Raw genomic sequence first — 14,528 nt, 5'->3', positions numbered from 1 at the left:
TAAAGTTAAGCTATTTTTAAAATTTAAATTAGCTGATGACATTTAATAGGCCGGATTGGAAAATTCGGGTATTTTACAGAGAAGATGTTCCAGTCTGCATTTTTACACATGAATCATTTTCAAAACAAACTTTTGTGTGCACCTGCCACAGAATGCAGACTAGAAAATTTTCAAAAATTTAATCAGCTGGAATGAAGTTTCTGCCTAAATATATGCGTCTGTAATAGCATAGTTTCTAAAATTTGCACAGCTTAAAATTAAGTAGTTCGCATTAAGCGTGACTGGAGTTTTTTTTTGTTTAAGCGATTTTACATTGATTTTTTAAGAAATTCACAGCTGAAATTGTACATGCCTAACTTTTCAACCTGATGGTTCTTTATTAATAAAATTACAGATTTTTTTCTAGAAAATATTATCTAAAATTAATTATATTAACAAAAATATATGTATTTTAGGTTTCAGGCATTTTACACTTTTTACACAAAATATGAATGCCCAAAACTGATACTTTGCAGCATATGATAATTAAGTTTGAAACTGGTCTATTTTAAACCAAACTCATAACCGCTCTATTGTGACTTTTGTTATAAATTTACAAAGATCAAAGTTAAAAAAAAAATCCCACCAAGGAATTCTACAATAAACACCCCAGAAAGGCTTTTTTATTGTAGAATAACTACATTCAACATGGAATCTTCAGTAAATCGAAAAAATAAAAAATAAATTTGCGTTTCCCCATTTATGTGTTTTCAGGAATAGAGGTTTTCAGTGCAAATGGCTACAAAACATCTTTAATTTTTTTCAATCTCCTATGTTATCTTACAGAGTAAAATATTTAAATTTGTCTGTTTTGTTTGAAATTTTAGTTGTAATAAGGCCAAGAACATAACAATGGCAGACACAGAACTAGATGTTGACAACCTAATTTCCAGGCTACTGGAAGGTTTGTAATATGTTTTTGTTATTTCAACCAGAAAGACAAACATTTAAATTCATTATTTTTTCAAATATGCCATTGAGCAGTATTTGTGGAATGTTTTGTTGTGATGTGATTTAAAAATTTCCTCATGCCTATAAAAATTGTAAGCCATCTACAGTTAACTAATTTAGAGGATTTGCACACTATGTAAAGCATTTCTACCAAATTTTTTTGTTATTTATATTTTAAAAACAACTAGAATGTAAAGATAGGTATATTAATCAAACAAAAAGCCCTGTAATGAAGAAAAATGTTTTATCCCAGGCTGCAGGATTTTCTGTCCTGGCCTAATGAAAAAAAAATTGTAATTGATTTTTTTCTCACTCAATGCCCAAAATCTCTGTTTTAAATCAGTGTACTTGGTCGGATGCAACATGATTTCAAAGTTGTGCTTGTTTTTTAGTGCGTGGTGGAAGACCGGGACGTACAGTGCAGATGACTGAAAACGAAATCAAAGCTCTCTGCATCAAGTCGAGAGAGATTTTCCTGAGCCAACCGATCTTGTTAGAGCTGGAGGCACCATTAAAGATATGTGGTAGGCGGAGTAAAGGGCACACAACTCAATACACCCAGTTTGTTTGATTAGGCTTTGTGGCAGCTCTTTTCGTAGTAATCGAACCCCTTTTGCCAGCTTTCTACATACACGGTCTGTGGTGTGGAACCCACATTGCTGCAACTGCAATATGGCTTGGTTTTGTTTAGTGCTAACTGGCTTTATGTTTTTTGTATGTAATTCAGCAAATATTAAAGAGCGGAGAGAATTTTGTCACCTAGTAGTTTGGAATTTAAAAAAGAAATTACCTTAATTGCTAAGTTGTTCAACTTAATTAATTTCATAGCCTTCCAACAAAACCTATATTATGGTACATGTATATAATATATTTGTCTTCAGTTTCGTGCATCTAACAATGAACCATATCAATTTTGGAAACAAATATATAAATAATTTTTTATCACAAAGGACAATGTAAAGGGCATGCCATTTTCAATTTTTATTATACTCAATATATATTTTTGATTGAAAAGATTAATAGCATATATATATATACTATTTTTATCCAAAAAAGAACAAAAAGCTCTCATACTTTTTCAATGCTAGTGCATTCATTTTGCCCAATGTTTTTAATTTTACAATTTTTTTATGTCTTTTTACAGGCGACATCCACGGTCAATACACAGACCTTCTACGCTTATTTGAATATGGAGATTTTCCCCCAGAGTCCAACTATCTTTTTATGGGAGATTATGTTGATCGAGGAAAGCAGTCACTCGAGTGCATTTGCTTGCTGCTTGCTTACAAAATAAAGTACCCGGAGAACTTCTTTTTGCTGCGAGGCAATCACGAATGCGCCAGCATCAACAGAATCTATGGATTTCACGATGAATGTAGGCATATTTAAGTATTTTGATTGTATGTTGGTTAATGGCCTAAAAAAGATAAATGTTTACAATGCACTAATTGGTTCAACAAAACGACCGAAACTGCCATTTTAGAGAAATATGCTTTTAACATATTCTCTAAGCTTAGATATGTTTTAGGAAATATGTTGTTTTGAGGAAAATATAAAAAATAGTTACCATGTATATCTAAATATTTGTTTTAACATATGCCTTTATTTAAAGCCATTAGGCTACTATAGAAATGTGAAACCCAACCTAATGCTTTTTCCTATTGAAAGCGATACTGGTGCCCAGTTTGCCTACTAAGGTGCAAAACCTCAGGTTACTTGTGTTCTGAATAAACCTAAAACTTATTACAATTCAAGTATTACAACTCAAACTGCAGCATATGTTATAATTTTTTTTAAAGACTGTAGTAGTACTCTACTTAAGTAGACAACCTAATATAAACCTGGTATTGGATGAGTTTCTCAACTTTTAACCTGTATTGGCTATCAGCTCAGATCTGATATTATAGACATCTCTAATGGCTAGCACTTATCTTGTTGTTTATTTTCACTCAGGTAAACGTCGCTTCAACATAAAGCTGTGGAAGACATTTACAGACTGTTTCAATTGTCTGCCAATCGCTGCTATTATCGATGAAAAGATTTTCTGTTGTCATGGAGGTAACTATGTCACAGCTTTGACTTAAATTAAACATTCAAGGTTTTGATAAGATAATAACAAGTTAGAAAAAAAAGTACTTTTAAGTTGAACCACTTATAAACTTAACCGTTAACAAAACATATGAAGATAAATAAATGTATTTATTTAGTTTTATGCATTTGAATCATCAAGCAACAATGAGTCATATATACATTTTCTTAGATAAAAACAAAACACAAAAATCAAATGGTTTTATTATGAAATGTAAACATCTAAACAAATTGCTTATTGGTTTTAGTTAATGTTTTGTTCCATGCTTTTTATTTCAATTATTTTGTTAAACAACCTGTAGAAATTGTTTTTAGTTATAGTAAATAAAAATCATAAAAATGTAGTTGTTGTGCACTATTATCTCATTATTGTTATTTGAACATAAAAAAATAGAAAAATCTACTGTTTTAATAATTTACAAGTAACAAAATTCCTTATTGATGCATCTACTTAAATTACTCCCGAACTGATCATGCTAATTGATTTGGCAATTTGTTGTTACAGTCACAGGTCAGAGCCTGCTCTATGTAGCAAACCATTCATATTTAAATATACTGCATATGGAATGTCATTATGAGTTTGGTAGTAACATGTGTTGTCACAGTTATTGTAGGCCATTACACCTCTCACAGTCTCCACAGTGATGTCACTCCTTAATAAGCTCGATTACATGTGTCCTGTGGGCATTGTTTGTTGCCTGTCTATGCGCTTAATTCTTAAATTGCATAGCACACTGTCGTAGATGGGAATGGGATTGACTTCCTGTTAATAGTTTTCGTTTGTCTTTCCATAGGCCTTTCACCAGATTTGCAAGGCATGGATCAGATTAGAAAAATAATCCGGCCCACAGATGTACCAGACACAGGTGATTTATAGATTTTTTTGCGATACATGCACACGTAAACAAGCTGCCGTAAAACAACTGTTTATACATGATGCTGGCTTTGGAATTCATAATTTATTTTCATGCAATAAAATTTCATTAGAACTAAGAAATGATCGCTTTAGGTCTAAATGGAAAATTTAACTGTTAATTAACCTTTGCAAACTGCTTAACAATTGTCAATGTTTTTTAGACAAAATGTTTTTTAAGCTTTCACAATTTAAAGTTTTGTATAGTACATACAGTTGCACTAAACTAATCTCTGTGCAGCTTTGTCATAAAGTTGACATATTTTTTTAATTTACTACCAGCTATACTTTTATAGGAAATAATATAATAAACAGTACATATCAGCTGTCAAATACAAACTGTTTCTGATTAATTAAAATGCTAATGCGAATCTGTCAAATTTATTGAGTTGCATGAGATTAATTTTATTTGTTAAGCAGGTCTACTGCTGCCGCCTTAAATATTATCAGCATAGGCGATACCCTAGTATTGGTTATCAATCAAAATTTTAAAATGTTGGTCATTGTATGTGATTAGATATTATTAAGCTATCCTCAGTACTATAACAAATCAAAATTTTATCTCTATTGGACTGTTAACAATTTATTAAGATATCCCAAGTCGTATTACAACCTACAAAATTGTACCTCTATCTCTATTGGACTGTTAACAATTTATTAAAATATCGCCAATAGTATTACAAATCATAAAATTTTACCTCTATTGGATTATTAAAACTATATTAAGATATCGCCAGTAGTATTACAAATTACAAAATTTTACCTCTATTGGACTGTTAACAATTTTTCCAAATCTGTTCTATTTACATAAACAAATCTGACATATATTGTTCCAGGTCTGTTGTGCGACCTTTTATGGGCCGATCCGGACAAGGACATTAATGGTTGGGGGGAGAACGACAGGGGTGTGTCATTCACGTTCGGACCAGACGTCGTCAGCAAGTTTCTAAACCGCCACGATCTGGACTTAATATGCAGGGCACATCAGGTGAGCTAATCATAATCTTAAATATGTGTCTGTCTTATTTAATTTAAATATTTGGAGGTTGTAGTTTGAGGCAGTGTTTCGTAATCAGGGGAATGGTTCACCCCAGGGTGAATAAAATTTTTGTGGGAGTGAACAAACCAAAAGGGGTGAATAAGGGTGAACCGTCAGAAATGGATGAAAGCTTGCGAAACAACCTAGGTCATTTATCATATCATAAAACAAGGGTGAATGAAATCTGGAGATAGATGCTAGGGGTGAACAAAACTAAAAAAGTTTAAGAAGCACCGGTTTAAGGCAATCATAAGAGGTTGTTAAAAAAACTTGAATCAATTATGCTGTCCTATCAGAAGTGTGTAACATTAAGTTTATGATAAATATATCTTCAATGATCTTTGGTTTAGTCGGATTGTCTGTTTTTAAGCAGGAATGTCCTATTGTGACAAACTACCCAGCCATGTTACAATAGCTTAAAACTGTATCAATATTGTTATTATCCGTTCAGATTGGTTTAGTATTTAAACACACAACATCCTTAAGAGATTTATACGTTCATAAGCTTAGCCATCACAACATTACATTGTAATTGGATTAAATAATGTTTCATAAGTGTCCTGAATTGAACCTTTAATCAGGATTTAAAGCCATTTATCCAAGCTGTAATACCACGTGTTAAGTGCTCCTACAATATGTCTAACCTATTGCACTCGAGCATTAATATTGATTCCAATGGCTAGCCGCACTGTGTTGCTTCTGTTTCAATTTAAACGGTTAACATCCTGATATTTATTTGCTGATCAGCCCAAAATACGACATCCGCGTCATTGTGGCGTTATAATTTACAGGCTATGCCTAAAACACAAGATTGTTTTTTGTCTTTCTGCAGAACGTATTCTTTTAGCGGTTTAACTTACAGCGTGTTGTCGTATGCTACATTACGCATAATATATCGCCCTGCGTGCTACGCACTCCGTTACGCGTGCAGTTGCGTTGTTGAGCGTGTGTCACAAGTTACGTTTGCAACTCGTGCTACCTTGTCTTTTTTGTCACCTAAAAAGTTAATCTTTCCATATCAACCCTGTTTGAAAAAAACGTTGATCTACTATATTATTAGTCTTCTCAAAAACAGCTGAAAAACAGTTTTACGACTAAAAGTCGCAAAACCATGGTTTACTAATGGCCGTACTCACGATTCGTGAAAATAGCCTCTCAATCCCATTTTGCAATCCTCTTTGAATATTTGGAAAAATATATATGAAAAAATAAAAGTGGCTTCTGACCTATTTTAATGCATTGCCATATCTCCCACATTCGACTTGTGATACAAAAAGCAATATTTTTTTGCTTTTAAGCTAAACCAGTTAAAATATATTTTGTCGTATCATGTAACAGCAGAATGCTCTAGCAAAGCTTGTAATTAAGGTCAGACACGATTAAAAGATCTTTAAAGTATACCGGTATATATATATATATATCGCCAGCAAAGGCATCGTCAGTATATCTAATTCAAATAGAATAAAATTTTATTTAAGTATTCTGCTGTTATTGATCGTGAATTAAGTTCGACATTTATCTTGCAAGGGTCAAAGTGATTTCCAAGATCACATATTCAGTACAACAATGTCGTAAGGAATATTTGACTTTGAAGTTTTCAACTTGAAGTCATTTAGAGATAGCTACTTAAGGGCACTCGATTCAGAAGGGTACCCTGAACATCGGTTGGGAGAAGGGAATTTAACATGTGGTGTTATTTATACCACTTAGCTAGACAACCCACGTCATTGCTCCTCTGCTAACGTTTGCATTGGCTGTGTAACGTTTGTACCGGTTGTGTTAACATTGCGCCTCCAAGGTCCGGTATTCGGAATTCTGACGCAGATATTTACCGTGTTGCGATAAGTGCGACGAGAGTAACTACAATTTGTCATGTTTATCGCTAGTATTCTCGTTCAGTACATTTAAAGTAAATGACACACGGGTATCGAACGTTATTAAAGGTTTCGCCAAATTTCATTCGAATAGGAATTCAAAGTTAAAGTATTTTTCCAAAAGCCAGACATTATGCTGCATCATACGGATCACAGGTTGGTTTATAAAACCACTTTTGGCTCATTAGTTCCGCCGCTGAGAATGGTGAATTTTGAAATGGCTGGCGCGTTTACTATTTTAAATTATTGGTGCTAAATTAAAACTTAACTTGCTTTCAATATTTATTCATAAAATATACACTTATATTTATAATCACATACAAATGGTGTATATTAAAGATTAATTTTGCAACTGTTTTAATGAAAACTAGTTGGGAATCACGTCCTCTCAGTTTGTCGAAATATTAAAAAAGTTTACCGGCGCGACTCAGACGTGTAAATAAATAAAAAACAAAATACCCTTTACTGGTTTTCATGCCTTTATTACTCCCTTTTTTACTTCATGTTTGTTTCATTACGTTTTGTGACGGCGGTCGTCGCTACCGTCGGTGGCTGTTAAGCGTTGGGTAAAAACCCAAACCGGGTTTTGTAATATTTTTATGATTTAAAACGTAATTTTTGATCGATTTATAGCAAAAAGTGTTATTCTTTCACTGTTTTATTATTGATTGTAGGCTACAGCCGAATACTCTAGCAAAGCTAGCCATTCAGGTCAGAAATATATTCTAATAGTGTCTTTGCTAGAGTATTCTGCTGTTACTGATCAGGACTTAAGTTCGGCATTTTTACTTGCAAGGGTCAAGGTGAATTTTATTATCACATATTTAGTGCTACATTTATTGTAGGTTGGAGTTTATTTCATTACAAAAGCGATCCATTGTGATCAAACCTATTTCTCAATTTTGTTATTCCATAACCACCGGCCTGTAATTCAAAACTAATCCACATACGTCTCACTCAGGTGGTCGAGGACGGGTACGAGTTCTTCGCCAAACGCCAGTTGGTCACCCTCTTCTCGGCACCCAACTACTGCGGCGAGTTCGACAACGCTGGCGGGATGATGAGCGTCGACGAGTCCCTCATGTGCTCGTTCCAGGTGAGTTTCACACCTTTCCCACCTAGGGATGTCCGATAGTATCGTATCGATGTCTATACCCGATGCCGGATCGTTAGATTGTCCGTTATAATGTAAGCGGTACCCAATTTGTGATGAAGTTTGCAACGACGACTGGTGATACGACATTCCGTTTTTTTTTAAACATGTGAAAAATAAAACATTTATCACTGAAGTTGAGGGGTAAATTACACATTGCATTTAAAAAGGAATCCTGGTTTACCCACCCCTCCCTTTATATGTCCATTATCTGATATACAGTTTTAGTTTGGAAACTAAGGAAACGTTAAAAAAATATGTGAGTAACTTGCTTGTTTCAAACAAACTTTACGGCCGACCTTAGCACGGAATTGTGTACATAAGTTCAAGGTAAGTTGATAAAAACCTTTATAGCTTTACTTGTTGAATGGTCGGCACTCGGTGAGATTGTCAACTAGTGTAAGTGGTAAGCGGGTGCCGAACTAGTCGATAAAGGCCGTGTTCCTGGTACAGTTGGAGATATTTTCGTTCGCGTTTAAAGCGTTGTTAAACCTATTGGTTGGTTCATAACTTGCACTAACCTTTCTAACAATACCGCGATCCTTCAAAAAGCGAAGGAGTTAATTTTCTTCCAGCTAACTGAGAAATCTGTCAGTGACGCCATGTTGCCATTGAGGGCGGTTTTCCACATCAATGTTTTCAATTTCTCCCGAAAATATCCTTTTCCTGAAGCATGTTAGGAAAATAATCGGGCGTCTACTATACTCTCAAAGTTTTGCAAAAATAACATGCCATAGACTTTGTGCGGCATATGAAAGTCGTGGAATAAAATTCCTGCTTGACCAATACATGACCACCTTAACATCTGCAGGATTTCCAACTGACCTCAATTAAAGTTTTTTCTAAAACTATGAAGGCCTATCGCTTACTATGTGTTGATGCTTAATGGCTATTTTTAAATAGGATAGAATCCCCTATATACGCCTAATAGCGATTAAGTCATTCATTCATCATCAACTGTGTGCTGCACAACACCAGTGTGCCTTTATAGCTCGAGTGTGTCGTGAAAGTTTTTATAATTAAAAAAAAACGTGCTCTTTGTATTACTAATCTCTTTGCGATCTTGAATGCTAGACTCGAACACACACTATCCAATATTTTACAAAACTAAATTATATACGGCAAAAGATATTTTAATTGATTTAGCCTAGTATTCCCTTCATGGAAAAATATTGCCTTTTGCACCACAAGGCCTATTTAAAAAAACTTCTAACTAGAGTTTCTACTGGGATCTGACAACGCGTTCAGTTCTAGATAGGTCAGCACCCTTTTTTACTTATATATATATATTTGCACTTTAAAGATTAGAAAAATTACAATAAATAGGATACTTGCATATCGCTTTGTCGTGGTTCAAGGGCGATTGTCAACTTATAAGAATGTCGTTTTGTAGATTATAAAGTTTTTACAGGATATTTCGAATTTAAATTATATCAATTGATTGTAGGGCCAAAGTTGTTTTCATTTTAAAAGTTGTTAACTCTAGAGTGTAAAGGTAACTTTATAAAGTGTCGAAAAACACTGACCTAAGTTGTTCGGAAACGTCACACGAATAAAGTATGATAAAAGCAAACCAAATTATTTTGATAGTGCATATTTGCTGGCAAAGGGGTGGCCAAAATAACGATCCGTTTGACCGCAGCCTGTTTACCAAATTGCAATTCGACTATAACATGAAACCCTTTCTCACTCAAAACATAAACGACCGTGCAACCGTTGAACTTCAGGAATCCCGGGAAAGTGTTAATGTCAACATTTCTCTGCAGCCTTTGCAACCTGTTTACTGCAGAACTTACAAATCGGGAAAGCACGTCGTAAACAAGATGGCCTTAACGACCGATGCCTTTTAGCCTACAGTATTATACGCGCAGCCATCGATCCTTTTAACTAGCTCCGTGCCACGCTTCACGTCGCAAACCAACCTTGTTTGTTTATTTGCTTTTTGCTGGCTTGTGGTCGGATGGGAGTGATGTTGGGAATGGCAGGCGCATTTACCTTATAGTTATTTCCTAAAAAAGTAAAACGGGTTTCAACCTAGTTTGGCCGATACATGAATATTATACGCGTCATGCCCTTTGAACTTTGCTCGTGTTCGGCAACTCGTTAAATTTAACAGTTAATGTACAATAGACGCAACGATAAGTACCACAAAAGATTTTTCGAGTTTTTGATTTTCTTATAGGTGACGGTAAATATTGAATATTGCAAAACAAATTATTTAAATCAACATACAGCAGCTGACAATGACATTCAACGAGAAGTCCTTGGTTCCACTCATTAATCTTTTGAGTTTTTTATTCACTTGGTTTTGAAAAAATAAATTCGAAAAACTGAATATGCGGGATGATAAGTAGTAATAAGTGTGAAGTTGTCGTTCATCCGTAAGGCTTCAACAGGGTCGTATCACCGACATCTACTGTACATGTGCACAGTGTTTTTTTAAGGTGTCCTTCGGTTTCCCAAATTTTGGACTTGCAGCTTTTTGGTATATAAATAAAACACTTGCGGTCTCCTAAAACTACTTAGCGATCACCCAAACCAAACCTTAAAAAAACCTGCGTGTGCGTATCGAGTGTTTCAGTTCGGTGAAATATTTCTGACCTTCGCCCATGTTAGTCTTGCTGCACAAGTCACATAATAACCACAGGGTTAATAAAACACCAGAAATCCTTGGCATGAGGAGTCCTGGATAACATGTTCGCTGTGCTGCTTCAACATGTGCATTGTGCTTTCTTTTAAAGGTGCATAACATCCCAGTGTCAAGTACAGCGAAAAACATGAAAGCACCTTTCAATAAATCGATTTGACCTTGTCTGTGAAAGCATTCGTTTTAATTAATGTCTATACCGGGCAACAACATGGCCTTTGTGCGACCGTCGCTTATGCGTCGGGTGCATAATAAATGAGCACTATGGGTACTTGTACTAATAATAATAAACGCTTTGTTTGGTTTCTGAAATTCGAACCAAACGTTAAAAATACAAAAGTTACTATGAGTTATGTTAACAAGCGCACACAATTCCAAATTCCGTTTCTATATCATTCTATTAAATATATTTATGACTCTCCTATAAGATTTAATTTTTTTAAAGATTAATGGTGGATACGGCTTCCACCGGACAAGCTGGGATATACTAACTTACCTAACTTGTTTATTTGATCAATTTATGGATCGGACGACCAAAAATACCACAAAAAACTTATTCCTGTGGTGAACGCAAAAAACGAAAAAGAGTAACAGAAATAGTCAGATTGCTTTGCAAACTCTCGAGCAGTTATTTAGGTGTATCGTTTCAATCACTCCAGATAAAGGACGATTTTTCTCATGCGATCACCTGGTCGATAGGCTGCCCGCTAAGCTGTAGTGTTTTGGCTTGAGGAGCGACAGACCCGCGAACTCGCAACACATCGAGTCTATTAAATTATAGATTGGTTTGTTGTTTGTATCGCTACCTTTTCAGCCACGCTTTAAAGGAAACCCGTCGCATTAAAATGCCTCTTTATTATATGTTTGCGCAGCACAACAAACGAAAAGTGTCTTGAAAATCGATATGTGGGCTTTATTGAATCAAGTTCTACTGTTTGCATACAGCAAAAATATTAGTTTGTACTAGTACCCAGTGTTGTAATGACTTAAGCCAATGACTTTGCTTACATGCACTTAAGTCTTTTGGGCAAAATGACTTTGCTTAGATCTTTAAGTTGTCAAATGACTTTACTGGACTTTAGGGATTTTATACAAATGACTTGGGTGAAATGAATAGTTTTCATTAAGAATTTTTTTTAATTTTTGCAAAATAAAACAAGCTGGCTGTATATTACGTTTTTGGTAGTTTTTAGTAGCGTTATCACTCATATAATCGAAGGGAACGTGTATTTTTTATGACAAGGACTTGACCTGGACTGGTACTTGACTTGTTATTTATTCAATAAGACTTGACTTAGACTTTAAGGTATTTTACAATACAGGACTGGACTGGGACTTCAGTCATTTCAAGATGGCTTGTTCACAACATTGCTATTACCTTTATTTTCCACCAGCAGGGCCTCGCTGTAATGTTTGAGAACATACTTTAAGTAAAACGTTAAGCAAAGCAAAATTGCGGCTAGGCAGTTTTGCGACTGTTCAGATTAAAAGTAACAGGAACGTATTAGGTTCCAGAATACCGTGGTATTTTTTAATAGTTGGAAAGTGTTAAAGGGTTAAACCAGTGATTCCCAAACTGTGTGCCTCGAGCGATTGTCAAGTGTGCCGCGAAACTTTTTGTAATTTTTGAAAATAAGCTATTTGTGTTACCAATAGGCATACACGCAATCATTTGAGACTTAAATACGCACAACTCATTACAAATTATTCATATTGCGATATTTACATATAGTTTGTCATGTTTTAAGAGCGATTGTAAAATGACTCTATTATTGTTCTGTTAAAAGTGTGCCGCGAGCCAAAAAAGTTTGGGAACTACTGGGTTAAAGGGTTCACAAACAATCGAATGACTCCCTTCTTTGTACGCAGATTCTCAAACCGTCAGAAAAGAAGGCCAAGTACCAATACGGCGGTCTCAATTCAGGACGCCCAATCACACCACCGCGTAACAACATGGTGAAGGCAAAGTGATCCATCTACGCTTGGTACCTCGTCGCCGCACAACAGAAAAACATACAAACAAACAAACAAACAACAGCAATACAGCAACGATTCTGCTTGTTGCGAAAAATCGCCACCAAACTCGTGAATTGCATGCGTTTTTGTTACATGCAAATCGACTACGGGTAAGTGTTTATTAAGCTATAAATATTTTGAATAAAGAGGCAAATTCCTCTTATGGGCAATATATTTGCATTTCTCCGGTGTCCCCAAATAGGAAAATATTGACGCGTTCTTATTTTTCTTGTGCTTTTTTTCCCGTACAAGGCGAAAACGTTTTGTCGTTTTTTTCCCTTTGCGACTGCGAAAATGTAATTGTAATTTTAAGTAACTCGTCGTTTTACTACAGTAGTAACTGGCACTTTACTATACGTAAGCTGGTTTCAATTAGCAACGAAAACGTTTCCGTGTTTTGAACCACAAAAAATATTTATTTTTACGCCTAAAAGCTATAGTTTTGTTCTCGCTTCTTAACAATGTTTTTTAAACACACGTTTACTGTCCATAATCTTTGATTTTGAAACTATATCGCAGATAAAGAGCATTTTTATACTCCCAATCAAAAACACAGAGTATTTTAAGCGTCTTTTTTGTACTTTTTTTCTGATTATAAGTGCTTCGCGAAATCAATTGATTACTTTCTTGGCCGAACGCAAAAACGAGCTTTAATTCATTTAAGTTGTATTTGCTTTCTTGTGCATATTTGTAAATGCTTTGCAGTTAACTTACCAAGTTTAGGTGTTGATTTACGCAGGGCACGTTCGAGTAGGACGTTAAGTTTCTTGCGATACCAATCCTAATTTGTGGGCAAAATTTACAGCCAGGAGTCTGATACCGACAACTAGTTGACTTGCTATAGCGTTAGCTTTATTTCATAATAAAGGATCATATCCAGCTATAAAAACACTGCTTGAAGAGCGGAAAATGTGTCTAAAAATCTAAATATTAGTTTGGTGCCAGACCACCAGCACTGGTGCTACCACCTGGTATTAGGCATCTAAGGGACAATATCGGATATCTCTACGCGTTTATTTTTTTGTAAAATTGTAAACAAGTGATCTATGAAAGGGTTTGTAACCCGTTTTCCACTAATTTTCCGTTTTTCATTTTGCCGTCGGCCACCCTTAACGACTGCATCACAAATCAAAATGCGCCACTTAAACGCTAAGACTCCCACCGCTTCGGCGCAGTGCACGTCAATTACAGCGCACAACGCTATACAGCTATACAGTCGCTGGTGATTATGGTTTGGCTGTCGGCTCGCAGTATCGCAGGAGTTGTGTTTCGTCTTTACTGTACACCGCTGTAATAAAAGCTGTAAAAACTGAAAATATTAACCCGCTGTTATCGTTTTCTGGCAAAATTGAAAATCTAAAAAGCGACATATTTACCATGAAATACCGAATTAAAGTTAGGGCTTAAATGCAATTCATGATTTCGTTTCTCGTAGCTTAAGTCTTCTACCCAATTATTTTCTAACCTCCCTCTATCGTTTTAGATGGTCTGGTGCAATGGTTTAGTTTATTTTATACGAATAAATTTTATCGGAGACTATTTCTGCGCGGAAAACATTCTCAAACCGACCCAAACTTAATGACGTTCGGCATTAATTAGACACTTCACCGTAATACAAATAGCTTTACTTCGTTACACTTCACCGTAATACAAATAGCTTTACTTCGTTACACTTCACCGTAATACAAATAGCTTTACTTCGTTAGTTCCGAAATCTTTGTTGTGTCTACGCGGGTCCCCACAATGATTTTATCAGTGAATGCCAGAAATGCTTGGTATACATGCATTTCCTATAAACATCCATGTTT

General features: G+C 35.2%; 1 protein-coding gene across 1 annotated transcript; it reads left to right on the top strand.

The window, feature by feature from the left end:
- Positions 1-806: 806 nt before the first annotated feature.
- Positions 807-13,922, top strand: LOC146133462 (serine/threonine-protein phosphatase PP1-beta catalytic subunit). The gene is made up of 8 exons (XM_083397388.1): positions 807-943; positions 1,383-1,514; positions 2,135-2,365; positions 2,944-3,048; positions 3,873-3,944; positions 4,828-4,979; positions 7,866-8,000; positions 12,574-13,922. The coding sequence occupies exons 1-8, from the start codon at positions 892-894 to the stop codon at positions 12,673-12,675; spliced, it is 981 nt and encodes a 326-aa protein (XP_083253514.1). The 5' UTR covers positions 807-891; the 3' UTR covers positions 12,676-13,922.
- Positions 13,923-14,528: the final 606 nt, after the last annotated feature.

Source organism: Ascidiella aspersa, chromosome 9 (assembly GCF_963924565.1).
Source record: "Ascidiella aspersa chromosome 9, kaAscAspe10.2, whole genome shotgun sequence".
In the NCBI taxonomy this organism is placed as follows: Eukaryota; Metazoa; Chordata; class Ascidiacea; order Phlebobranchia; family Ascidiidae; genus Ascidiella; species Ascidiella aspersa.
This window is presented reverse-complemented; position numbering and strand designations above follow the sequence as displayed.

What these genes read in the sequence shown, in the direction of transcription:
- LOC146133462 (XM_083397388.1), top strand. Translation starts at nt 892, where the DNA reads ATGGCAGACACAGAACTAGATGTTGACAACCTAATTTCCAGGCTACTG. An exon ending in GGCACCATTAAAGATATGTG is followed by an intron (nt 1,515 to 2,134) that starts GTAGGCGGAGTA and finishes GTCTTTTTACAG; the next exon opens with GCGACATCCACGGTCAATAC. An exon ending in CCCTCATGTGCTCGTTCCAG is followed by an intron (nt 8,001 to 12,573) that starts GTGAGTTTCACA and finishes CTTTGTACGCAG; the next exon opens with ATTCTCAAACCGTCAGAAAA.